At 39.9% G+C, this 13,999-nt stretch overlaps 1 protein-coding gene across 1 annotated transcript in view; it reads left to right on the top strand.

The window, feature by feature from the left end:
• The window catches only part of PEX7 (peroxisomal biogenesis factor 7), a 103,916-nt gene that overhangs the window by 78,602 nt on the left and 11,315 nt on the right, over nucleotides 1-13,999 (top strand). Inside the window, exon 9 of the mRNA XM_077351797.1 lies at nucleotides 1,656-1,755. Within this exon, the coding sequence (XP_077207912.1) occupies nucleotides 1,656-1,755 (100 nt within the window). The remainder of the gene's footprint in view (nucleotides 1-1,655; nucleotides 1,756-13,999) is intronic.

Here is a 13,999-nt window from a genome sequence, read left to right as displayed (position 1 = left end):
CCTCAGAACGCCTTACCGTTTTATTTAGTCCGTGGCGCCCGCGGCGCCACAGGCGGTGTTAAGATGGCCTATGGCTACATGCAATAAAATCTTACTTGACTTGATTTTCTTACTTTTCTTTTGGTTGCTCTATAACATGAAATTTGAGGTACTTAATCATAAATTAGTCACAGAGTACGATATATACTCGCATATAAGCCTAGTTTTTCAGCATCTTTTTCACACTGAAAAAGCCCTCCCTGGCTTATACGCGAGTATATATGTATATATATATACGCGAGTATATATAACAGTATATATACTATATATAACAGTATATATAACAGTATATATAACAGTCTGCTCTAGCCAGCCAATCGTTGCATTGCCTTTTGCAAATGTGTACTGCAAACTGAGATTGCTCTAGCAGCTTGTAGAGCATCAAAGGTTTGACTGAGGGACTCTTTTTTCCCTTTTGCCTTCACTTCTTTGTCTTCTTAATCACTTCTTCCAAACTATTCTTTTGGTTTCTTTGGTTGGGGGGGGGGGTTTGGGGGTGCTTTGGGATTTACTGTGTCTTTCTCCTTGTGTTTCTTTTTTTATCTGAGGGGCAGCATTGTTTACCTTTTCTTCTTGGGGTGGTGTTTCTTTTAAAAATTGATTTTTACAGTTCTTTCAGTGTTCAGTTTTACAGTTCTTTATTTTAATGTTTTGTTCTGGGGGGGCACTGCAGTTGTAGATAGAGTTGTCCATTCTCCCAGTTTGGTAGCTGTTGTACTTGTTGCAGTAGGTTGCCAACTTCAGGTACTGTTGTTCTGCTCTGGTTTGCTGGCCTGGGGGGGGGCACTGCTTGGTTCTCCTACCACAGCTGTTCTCACAGAGCAGTTCTGTCAGAGCTCTCTCAGGGTGTCTAGCATCAAGAGAAGAAGGGAAGGCAATTGTAAGCCGCTTTGCGACTCCTTTGGTTTGGGGAAAAAAGGGTACAAAAATCAGAAGCTATTCATCTCTTGACTTTTCTGTATTTGTTTTTCTTTGTGGGGGGGGGGAAGCTGGATGGGAGAGCATTTCCCACCCTCGGCTTATATGCGAGTCAATGAGTTTGCCCAGATTTTGTGGTGAAATTAGGTACCTTGGCTTATATGCGTGTCGGCTTATATGCAAGTATATACGGTACATGTTTTGCATACTGAAGGTCCCAGGACCCAGATTAAATATTTGATGTTGCCATTTTAAAATCTTTTGATACTATGGCTGAGAAAGACCTCTGCTTGAACCATTCGAATATTTCTGCCAGTGGCAGTATATATGCAATGCTAGCTATACCAATACTCTGAATCAGTCAGGCAGCTTTATAGCTTCATATGGTGTAAAGCTGTCCTTATTTAATAAAGAAGCTTCAGATTACTGTTTTTGCAGATTGTCCCAATGGGAGATCATCATGCCAGCTCTGTTGATCTAAATTTCCATACTGGGCTAAAGGAGATGCTTTCTTAATGAAGTACTTATTTATGCAGATGAGGCGAGAGAATTGTGGCAATAGGATTAATTGCATTTCTAAAGTAGATGAGTTTTGTATTTAAAAGCGTCTGGCAGCTTCCTGCATTTCAATAATCCAGCATCCCATTTTTTAAAAAAAGGTTTTTCAATTACCATAATTGTGTTCTTTCCATCTATAGAATCTGGGATTTTTCCAAGATCAGCCCTCTGCTTGAAACTGTGGAACATCATACTGAGTTTACTTGTGGCCTGGATTTGAGCTTGCACCATCCTGGTCAGGTAAGAGAAAATGAGGCTTCTAATTTTTTTTTCTTCTGAGGATTTTATTGTTGAACTAGGGACTGTAAAATTTGCCCAGAAGAGGAGGGCACTGCTAGAATCTGTTAACTTAGATATTAATTACTTGTGAAGGTATACATTATTAGGAGGTACTACAAAAACTTATAAAAAGTGAATGTGAAGCTGACTGGAATGAACTTGAACAATAACTTCTGGTCAGATCAGAGGGTTGAATGCTATCTAGGATATCCATGCAGGGAAGTGCAACTTTCCAGTATCCCTCACCTCCAGCTACAACCCAAAATCTGATTTTAAAACAGCTCCTAGTAGGGGCAGGAGCTGCATGAGGGCGCAGTTGGAGAGCTGCTGCAAGAGAAGGATCAAATCCATAATACTGGCTAATGTGCCAGTATCATACCTAACTTTACCCTTCATAATTTCTTAGTCATTACAGGACAAAAATGAAATATATTTTGGTCATTAATGGGCAAAAATAAAATATAAACAAAGGGCTAAATGCAAATAGATGTGGTAATTCCAATCTCATTGCATGTACACAAAAGTTTACACCTTGAATAAACTTGTTGGTCTTAAGGTACCACATGATTCTATCCACTCAATTCTTGAGCATTATAATGAAATCAAGGCTTGCAAAATCGAAATATCCACTCAAATAAGATAAAAGTTTACCTCCAACTGTCAACAAAACTCATTTAAAAGTTCTGTAGTCAGTCACTCAAGAAAAAAGATATGGAGTTTTAAGAGTGAGCTTCCAACAGACAACAAGCAGCCTCCATCTTCCCAACTGATGGTGTGGGGAAATGTCATTTCCTGAAAAAAAGTATTAGTACTAAACAAACATCTACTAGAAATAAATACAGATTTCTAGTAAGATCTCCAGTGATTTACATTCTGAATACTTGAAATATATCCTTGGAGGATATTACGATTTTCTGTTCTTAGTTTTAGGGAAGAAAAGTAATATGAATTTTGTGACGAAAGCAGCGAGTTCTTTAGACATGCATTTTATTTATTACCTTGAGAATTTTTAGCCATCTCTAAATACAGTAGAAAAATGAAATTATACCATTAAGGAAATACTTTTTCTAACTCATTTATAAAAAATTAAAACCACTATCAGCTAGGTGATAAATGTTATTTCTCCTTTAAACTAGTCTAAAACTTGAATAATATTCCATTAAGAACAGTCAGTATTCTGACTTGGAATTAGAGCTTTTAAATCATGAGAATATAGGTATATCTTTGTTCAAGTAAATATTTGTGGTTGACAAAGTATATCCCTCAAATTTCTGTGATAAATTTATACTTTATTCACAATGATGGGAACCTTTGGAACACTTTGGCGTTTCCAAAATACGAGGAGGGAAAATGGGAGATTATGGAGCACCGTGGTGTAACTGAAAAATACTATACTAAATGTTATTCCATAGTATTCAGTAAGGTAAAGGTAAAGGTAAAGGTATCCCCGGTACAAGCACCGGGTCATGTCTGACCCTAGGGGTGACGCCCTCTAGCATTTTCATGGCAGACTCAATACGGGGTGGTTTGCCAGTGCCTTCCCCAGTCATTACCATTTATCCCCCAGCAAGCTGGGTATTCATTTTACCGACATTGGAAGGATGGAAGCCTGAGTCAACCTTGAGCTGGCTGCTGGGATTGAACTCCCAGCCTCATGGGCAGAGCTTCAGACTGCATGTCTGCTGCCTTATCACTCTGTGCCACAAGAGGCTCTTAGTATTCAGTACTAAATGTTATTCCGTTGATCTTGATAGTATTTAATTAGATTTAACCATGTATCTCAGGGAGGAACTCATAGGGATTTTGTGGCATGAGGGCTATATACTTTGTGTGCTACAGCCAAGCAGTTAAGAATCTTAATTGGCTAAAATATATTGGCGGGGGGGGGGGAAATCTGAGTTCTACACGGCCTGCAAAACGGAGCTGTTCCATCAGGCCAGTGGTTGAGACCAGTAAAACAAATAGCAACAACATTATACTGTCCTCCCTTCTGAATATGCATATATACCCTGGTCTTGGGTTTTTATGTCTAGGGGCAGAATTTTAGAAATATTTTTAAAATATTGAACTGTGATTTTATTTTGTATTGTCTCTATGTTGTTCATCACCTTGAGTCCACTTCAGCAGAGAGGGTGGTCTCGAAATTCAAATAAATAATAATAAGTAAATAAATGACTACACTAGATTTTTATATAAATTTGAGTTGGATTTCAAATAATCAAAGGTGGGAGTTCAGTGTTTGGGATAGCTTGCTGTACTCTGTTCCTTGTCCTCCTAACTGAACCACCTTGCCTTTCATCTCCTTGTTTATCCTACATAGACCAGCATCAAAATACTTCAGGGTTTGGTGTGTTGTTGTTGTTTTTTTGAAAATCCAAACAAATTTTCATTAAATTTTGAAAATATCCACATTTTTGTTATGAGTGCACAGGAATTATTCTCTTACATATATTCAACTACTTCTTTAACTTTCAATGAAGTAAGTAAACCAGATATTCAACCATATTTTAGGTATTGAAATTTTCCTGAGTCTTTGTGAGCATTTGCCATGGTTTGAAATCTCATTTTAAGATAGTATAGAATAAATAGCATCCATTAAATAAATGGATGAACAGTCCAGTTCTTGCTTCAGTGACCAAATCCATCTCTTTCTGACTGAAAGTTATTTTAAAGATACAAAGAAATATTGGAATGTCTTTCTGCTTATCATTAAGACCTTGAAATTATGGTATTTTAGGACTGCTGTAGTAATAAGGCTGCATAACATTCATCAGAGACGTGAGGAAGGGAGATGAAAATCCTGAAAACCCTTTTCTTTGGTTCTGTACCTGGTTATCTGGCTCTGTATGCTATAGAGAGCTTTGGCTACCATATGTAAATGAATGCTTTCTGTTGAGCAAGGCTTTTTCTATAGCTGTTGTCTGCTTGAAAGCAGGAACAGGCACTTTGAAGGGGGGGAAATCTCTCTTCACGTTCTCATATGCAAGTATAAATGGCAATTCAATTTTTAAATAGCAATTTTAGAAAAAGAATTAAAAGGCAGCAGTGATAAGAATAAAAAGCTGTTTCAAAGTACTGAAGAATAAGAAACTTGCAAAACATTCAAGTGTTGCAGTACACTTGTAAAATTGTTGAGAGGCATTTCCCGAGTGACTAGAGGCGTGTTCTGATATAATGGATGCTGCTGTACCCCCAGTAACTGGGTTCAATTCAACCAGCTAGTGAAAAGGAATGGGTCCTTTCTCTCCACCAAAAAGGTTATGATCAGTCATGTGTAAGGAGAAGATTCAGACCATTTTTGCACAGATTTGGTGATTCGAGCAAAGATGATTTGGCCATTTAAACTTATTGGGAAGTGGTGATTCTGACTAGATTCAGTCGATTTGTGCCCAAATCAAGGCGAATTCGGGTACTTTGGGGGCAGATTGAATTAAATTTCACATGCCTACTTATTATGTTGATCATGGGACCTGAATGCACAAAAACCATGTGGGATGGATGGGGGGTTGTAGTAAGGAGTGGAATTGGGCAAGATTGAGTGCAAAAAATGGCTGGATATCACTGTCTGCACCTTCCACTATCTCCATTGGAAAGCCATCTTTGCAGTTAACAGAACCTCTGGCATAGCAGCGTTGAATTAAGATGAGAGACTGAAGTGTAAATAACATTAAATTTAAATGCTTTAAATTTCTCCTATTTAGATGTCTGCACATTTCATTTATGTAACCTGTACAGAGTGCTTTCAGCCATCATTTTATTGCATTTTGTTCAGTCTTACTCAGTATCTTTTTGTGTGTGCATAAACTGGGAACAAACCACTTATAACAGCAAACAGGAAGCGTATCCAATATGAACACAGTAATGTTGTCAAATGTGCAATCTTATGGAGAACTTTTAGAAAGCAATTCAAAGGAGAAAATGTATGGCAATCAGAGTTTCCAAAGGTTTCCAGTGATTCCTGTGAAACCTTTCAGTAGTGACTTTATTGAGCAAAGTTTGAAGTGTTTTTCTAACAGAAGAACTGGGGGAAATCTGAGGAAGGTTCCTCCTTCTACCTAAAATAGGATATATGACAGTATTTGTGAAGGTTTCAAGGAGGTGGCAGGTAACAGAGGATGAGGGTTGTGAGTGTCCTGCATAGTGCAGGAGGTTGGACTAGATGACCCAGGAGGTCCCTTCCAACTCTATGATTCTATGATTTTTAAACATATCTCAACTGCTGGGATTAGCATCTTGTTAATAGCATAATAGTGTTAATTTTCATTTTCCAACAAATAAGTTCATTTTCATCTGTGTTAAGTGCTTTCTAAACAATTGCTTTGAAAATGCAATTTTGTTTTACCAGTGGTTGCTTTTTAAAAGTCATCTGTTTAAAAATTGCAAGTAATTTCTGTTAGACAAAATTTAACCTGTTCAGTTTCTATTATACCAGTCCTAAGTGTATTAATTAATGTCCCACTAATAAAAAGTAAGATTTGTGATTAAGCACATTTAGGAACACAATCACTTGGTTACTGATTTTCTTAGCTTCACAGTTCAGCAAGTATAAGTTAATATTGTAAATCATCTCTCCTCTGTTTTTAAGCACTGGAAACATAATTTAACTTTGAAGTAATTTTCAAAAGGATGAACAGATTATCTAGAGTAGAGGGAAAGGCCTGAATGGCAAAGCAAGACTGTAATGGCACACATTTCATTGAGGTCCTATAAATCACTTGGTGGATCATTGAAAAGTACTCTTAATTAATTAATGGCTACTAGCTTTAATTATGTTGGTGAGAACCAGCATTACTTATTAGGGACGTGCACGGACAGATGTGCACGGACAGTGCATTTCCCATGGAAATGTCTTGGTTTGTGCCCCACAAACTGAAGTTTGGAAAGACACTGCCCTCAAACATTTCCCGTTTTGGTTCAGGGGTTCGACTGGCAAGCCATTTCAGCAATACATTTTACTCCCGCCTAGTTAGAAGTGGGGAGAAGTGAAATAGAGCACTAAAATAGCTGCTAGCCATTTCAGTGATCCATTTCATTCCCTCCCACTTAGAAGCTGGGGAAGTAAAACAGACTGCTAAAATGACTGCCAGCCATTTCAGGCTGACAGCACATCTGCTGTCAGGCTAAAATGGCTACAAGCTATATTACAGTTCATTTTGCTCTCTCCCGCTTGGAAGTGGAGGGCAGTGAAACATACTGCTAAAATGACTGCCAGCCATTTCAGGCTGACAGCAGGCACATCTGTCAGTTGTTAGGTTTAAATGGCTGGCAGCCCTTTTGCTTCCCCCACTATTTCAGGTGAGAAGGAGTCAAATCAATTGTTGAAATGGCTTGCAGCCATTTTAGCATGATAGCTGTCTCTTTCACTTCTCCTTGCTTGGAAGGAGGGAGCAAACATACTGGCCCAAACCAGCTGGTTCATTTAGCTTTGGGATAGATTCAGTTTGGGAACACCCCAAACCACAATTTTCTGGTTTGTGCCCATCCCTTTTACTGGTACAGAAAAAGATGAATGTTTTAATAAAAGGATCTGTGTAATGGTAGTGAAGCTAAATTTTCCATGGATAAGCTTTGTCAGTCCACATATTTACAGAGTTCATATACTATGGATTTGAGTGAAAGAGGTTTAATTTATATGCTGCAGGTAGACTTCCAAATTCTGTGCCAGAAGACTGGTTAGTACTAAAGCTGCAACCCATAAGTTAAGCCAGGTTTTCTCAATCAGGGTTTTGTGAAGCCCTGGGGTTTCTTAACAGCCCTGGAAGGGTTTCCTGAATGGGTGAGAGTGAATTCATTTTTAATATATTTTTGAATTTGTTAAACATTCATTGGGAAAGATGACCTTATATGATCATATAAACTTGCTCCCTCCCAATGGTGGGCCTGGAGGGGGTGGGAGGGGTGTACACACAGCTATGCTTCCCAACCATATTCTGCACAAACGTACCACTTCTGGGTTTCTTCAAGCATGAAGAATGTTTCAGGGGTTTCTCAACAGTAAAAAAGTTGAGAATGGCTGAGTTAAGCAAATGCTATATATATGGATGGGGGAGAGAAATGGCCCTGAAAGGACAATATACTTTCTACTGACATCTGTATTCTTTATGTATTTATTGTTTATTTATTATTTGGATTTATTGCCCACCATTTCCAGGCAAGCCGGCTTGCAGCGATTTACAATAAAGTCAGAATACGGTATAAAATTTAAATCAGTAGAACCCTAAAACACCCGAAGTTAAACAATACCCAAAAAGGTAGCAGTGTAGATAAACCACATTTCCCTCTAACTCTGCAGTCTCCTCAGTAGCAGATCCTGTGCTTCAATAAGGAGAATGGCAATGCTGGGTGTTTGAATAATCAGACATCAAGCGAAAAAGAGAGGGGGGGGGAAGGAAAAACCTAGGATCTTCCAGCCCTAGCCCTGACCAAACGCCTGGTGGAAGAGCTCCATCTTGCAGGCCTTGCGGAACTGTGATAGCTCCATCAGGGCCCTCAGCTCTTCTGGGAGCTCATTCTATCAGGTAGGGGGCAGGACTGCTCAGTTCTGGAGGAAGGAGAGCAGCCCTTTGAGGGCACTCCCCCCCCCCGATTCCATTTCCGACTAGGCAGTGGGCTAACAGCTTGTGGTCAACCACAGCGAACGTGACCAACAGATCTAACAACATGAGAAGTGCCAACCCATCTCTATCCAGCTGATGCCACTGGTCATCCATCAAGGTGACCAGCACAGTCTGCATCCTGTGGCCAGGATGGAAGCCAGACTGGAAGGGGTCAATCAATCAATTATTATTTTACAGTCATTCAGACAAAAAATCATATACACTTGTTATTAAAAACTGAAGCAATTCAAAAAGAGAGAAACAATAATAATAGTATAAAAGATTAAAAAGTCTAACATCACAAGAACTTTAGGGTGTTAAAAATCAATATTTAAATGTACTTTAAAATACCAATGGCAATTGGATCTTTATATTATTGGACTTATCTTAAGTGAAACAGAAACTTTCTGATCCACATACAGAGTACGAAATTTCATGGCAGCAGTGCAAAATTTAGCTGTGCAACGTGTTATTTGCCTGTTTTCATGTTGAAGCAGCATCTTGATTTTCTCCTTTGGGGAAGTTCTTGGGTAGTTGTTCAAAATTGGCTTGATAAAATTGCATCTAATGGCATTATAAATGGGGACTAGAAGGGGTCAAGCGCTGAGGTTCCTTCTTAGAATGCCAGGAGCTGATTTGCGGTGGTCCATTCAGTCACCTTACCCAGAAACGCAAGATGCAAGACTGGGCAGTAATTCTGCGAATCGAGCTTTCCTGCACCATGTCCATGTGACGTGAAAGATATAAAACAACATACTTTAAATCTCATGGATTTACCTTGCTACTGTTACACTTTGTACTAGTGCAGGTTCCCAATAAAAGAACTGTTCATATTTAAATCACCGTTCTTGGCAAGAAGCAATCGCTGGAATAAGATTGGAGCCCTACTTTATGCAAGAAGTTGCAAGAAGTTGCAGCAGCTGCAAGAAGCATGTATATTGTGTTCTGGTATCTGTTTTGGTACTGAAAGTGTTGTTTAAAAGCGCTCCTGAGACAAAGCAAAGGCTGCAAATGGGTTACTTGGCAGCTTGACCACTTGTATTTCTCAGAGGAACAAGAATGAACAGGGGTATATTATGGGGTAACTCCCACCGTTACTGGGGGGAGTGTTCCTAGAAATGTGACTTAATATGACTACTTTCTCCAACAATGCCTAATAATCATTCTAAATTCAGATTTCACAGCATCTAATCACAGGAAAAAATAGACTTGTTTACAATTTGTTGGATTATAATATTCAATCAGTAGGGTAAAAAAAAGTTCCATATTCCATTCTATAACTAGAAGTCTATTTATCATCTTTCCTTAAGTAAAATAAAGAACCATTTTTAGTGAAAACAATTTCCCAAGTCATTAGCTTCAAGCCTTAATCAGTTGTTACATTTTAAAGCTTGATTTCAAGGAAGACCACTTAATACAATAAATCAAAATTTACCATCATTAATTCATACAATAATTTCCTTAATCTGCCTCTCTGTTCCAACTTCCATCGTTTTCTTTGTACCTCGTGAGAGGCTGAGAGGTCATATTCATTTCTTCTCTGGTAAAAGCTTCTTAAAGATATTGGCCCTGATCCAGCTAGTTAATTGTGACTAGGGCCCATTGAAACCACTACAGCCAATTGGACAGCAGACTAAATCACAACTATCTTTTGCTGGATCACAGCCATTGAGATCACTGGCGGCTGCATAACAAAGTCACACTAGCACAATGAATATTCTGTCCAAAGCCTACAAATGTCTTCTATGCTCATCTGGTAAACTGAAGCGATTGTTGGCTGGAGATGGAAAACAAAGAAAATATTTTAATTCTGACAGTTATTTTACTACTTTTGTGTAGCAGCTGAATGTCCCAAAGTATCTGAATCTGGACACTTTCAGAGTTGGGATAGTTTGTTAAATAGGCCATTATTCTGTCTTGTTGCAGCTATTATAATGTCCTTTCTTGGGCCTGCTGGCTACCCAAAGTAAGCACTCTATTGCCTCTGTTATTTCCTGATGCAGAAAGGGCAGCATGTTATCAAAGATGACAAATCCAAGTTGTTCCTATTGATACAATGATAAATGATAGGTATTTAACTGCTGATGGGCATGCTATATAATTAAGATAAATGGCAGTTCACCACTTAAAGACAATAGGACTACCACTTACATTGTGACAAAGAGTAGTTTCCTGCATGAATTACCAGATTATTAAAAATGTGCTTCTATGGAATGTGCAGTTTGAACTCAGTCTTAGTAATCCAATTTGAAGCTGTTTTGTTTGGTGTGATGCCTTCCAGTACAATATCAGCTGTGTCTAGTCATCACATTTTTATACTGGTGCATATAGTGTGGCAATGTGTAGAGCTTGTCAGTGAAATGCCTTTAGAATTTCTTTTTCTTGGAAGTTGTGTATAACATAGCATTTGTTGTGCTTAAAGTGAAAGGTCATTAATTATCCATTCAGATATTCACTAGCACAGTTTTACTTCCACATATGAAGTTTGGTATATATTGGATTTACAACCAAACTTAATGTTGTTCTGCTAGAACAGTGGTTCTCAGCCTTCCTAATGCCATGACTCTTTAATACAGTCCCTCATGTTGTGGCAACCCCCAACCATAAAATTATGCAAGTGTTCTTTCACAGAAATTAAACCAGAACTGACATGATTGTATATAAATTGTATATAAATTGGCAGGCACCTTCAGAAGGAATGGCAACAGTGGCAGTGCCCCCCCCCTCCAGCCAAGCTGCTCGCACTGCCACCATCCCTGTGAAAGGGTTATTTGTCACTCAAAGGGGTCCCGACCCCCAGGCTGAGAACCACTGTGTTAGAGGACCCATTTTTTCCTATGCTACTCTCTAATTTTAATTTGTGCTACATTCACAAGCAAGCATTATGTGGATTCTATGTTTGAACGAACATTTTCAGCTATGTTGAAAGATGTCTACAGTGGAAAGCATCTGGGTGAAAATAAGCGAGGGGAAAACAAACAGTGTGGTGGTTGGTGTCTACTACCGACCACCTGATCAACGAGAGGGTGTGGATGCTGCACTTTGTGAGCAGCTTGAGAAAATATCCAAGCGGCAGGACCTTGTCATCATGGGTGACTTCAATTTCCCAGATGTGTGCTGGGAAACAAACTCTGCAAAGCATCCTCAGTCATGCAACTTTCTGACCTGCCTGGCTGACAATTACATTTATCAAATGGTAGATGAACCCACAAGAGGTTCAGCCATACTGGACTTAATACTGACCAACAGGCAAGAGTTGGTGGATGAGGTGAAGGAGGTGGGGACCCTAGGGGGAAGTGACCATGTCCTCATAGAATTCCTTTTGAGATGGGGAGCCAAGGAAGCTTGTAGCCAGATGTGGATGTTGGATTTTTGTAGGGCAAACTTTAATAAACTCTGAGACATGAGGAGTGTCATACCATGGACGAGAATGCTGGAAGGGAAGGGAGCATGTGAAGGGTGGGCGCTACTCAAACAAGAGCTATTGCATACTCAATCAATGACTATCCCAGAAAGATAAAAACACTGCAGGAGGTCTAAGAAGCCTATTTGGATGAACAGAGAACTTCAAGAGGAACTAAGAAAGAAAAGGGAAATGTTCAGGAAATGGAGAGAATGACAGAGCTCTAAAGAAGAGTACCTACAGGTTACTAGGCACTGTAGATCAATCATCAGAAAGGCCAAAGCTGAGAGTGAGCTACAATTGACCAGGGAAGCCCACTGTAACAAGTTATGGGAGGAGCAAATGTAAAGTAAAGGAGGCAATAGGCCAACTGATGGGTGCGGATGGACAAACTCTAACAGAGGATGCAGAGAAAGCAGAAAGGCTCAGCGCCTATTTTACATCTGTTTTTTCCCACAAGTCAAAGGGTTTAGGCACATCTAGAGATGGCAGTAGCCAGATACTGTCTGGGTGGCAGGTTGACATGGTCAGAGAGGTTGTTGAGAGGCATTTAGCTGCACTGGATGAGTTCACATCCCCTGGGCCAGATGAAATGCACCCGAGAGTGCTCAAAGAATTTTCCAGAGAACTTGTACAACCCTTGTCCATCATCTTCGGGACCTCTTTAAGGACTGGAGATGTCCTGGAGGACTGGAAGAGCGCAAACGTTATTCCGATCTTCAAAAAAGGGAGGAAGGATGACCCGGGAAACTACAGACCAGTGAGTCTGCCCTCTGTTGTGGGGAAGATAATGGAGCAGATATTAAAGGGAGCAATCTGCAAACATCTGGAGGACAATTTGGTGATCCAAGGAAGTCAGCATGGATTTGTCTCCAACAGGTCCTGTCAGACCAACCTGGTTTCCTTTTTTGACCAAGTGACTGGTTTGCTGGATCGTGGAAATTTGGTTGATGTCGTTTACTTGGATTTTAGTAAAGCTTTTGATAAGGTTCCCCATGATGTTCTGATAGATAAATTGAAGGACTGCAGTCTGGATTTTCAGATAGTTAGGTGGATAGGGAATTGGTTAGAGAACCACACTCAAAGAGTTGTTGTCAATGGTGTTTCATCAGACTGGAGGGAGGTATTGTATTTCTAGATAATTATCAATCACTCTTCAATGTTCCATTCTTGAGCAAGGTGATTGAATGACTAGTGTCTGGGTAACTCCAAGCTTTGCTGGATGAGGCAATTTGTTTTATTCTCTTCCAATCTCGGTTTAGGCCTGGTTATGGGACTGAAACAGCCTTGGTTGCCCTGATGGGTGACTTGCATCAGGAGTTGGACAGACCTCTCAGTGGACCTCTCAATATCATTGATCATGGTACCTCTGGACCACCTATCTGGGCTAGGATTGGAGGGCACCATTCTGCAGTGGTTCCAGTCCTACCTGGAGGATAGGTTTCAGAAGGTAATGCTGGGTCACTGCTACTCAGCTCCTTAGCAAATTGGATCAAGATCATCAGGAAGCTGTTGGATGCCCAGGAGGGCTCACCAACCTCTGATCTGCTGCCAAGAAGCAGCAGGTTGCAGACATCATTGAAGATCAAGATATCAGGTGGTAATCTCTCATTTCCTCTGATGGTGGGTACCCAGTTAAATGGCTGAACACAGTTCTTTTGTGCTTTGAGCCCTGCCAGTGCTGACAAAGCTTAAAGAAGCATGGTATCAATTTACTCCAAGAGCACATGAAAGCAAAAGAAAGAACATTTGAGGTCATCTTTCCCAAGGTCCCTCCAAATCTGCAGCTGGTACTGAAATATTTCCTAGGATGGAAGTGCTTCATATACTGTTTTGACTTTGATGATGCTACTTTTAGTTCCACCCTCTTGGACAGAAACCTTAATGTGGTAAGGGTTTTTGTGTATGTCAGCAAAGCCCATATGGGGTCTCAACTCCTAGTAGAGTAACTCAAAGCAGAATGGTTACAGGTGAGACTAAGATGCATCCATCCCTTCAAGGATCAACAGCCATATCAGCAGAAGAGAACAGACAATTCCAGTGGTGATGGATGTGGAGGATAGCTACTGGACAGAAGCAGTAGTAGAAGGTGACACTGGAAGAGGATCTTTTATAGACAACAACAGCGCCACTTCAGCTAACCTCAGTTACTATAGTACAGAAGAAGGCAATGGTAAACCAACATTTACCTCAAAAAACTCTATGT

Source organism: Paroedura picta, chromosome 1, assembly GCF_049243985.1.
Source record: "Paroedura picta isolate Pp20150507F chromosome 1, Ppicta_v3.0, whole genome shotgun sequence".
Classification (NCBI taxonomy): Eukaryota; Metazoa; Chordata; class Lepidosauria; order Squamata; family Gekkonidae; genus Paroedura; species Paroedura picta.
Note: the sequence above shows the minus strand (reverse complement) of the source record. Positions and strands in the feature narration are given on the sequence as shown.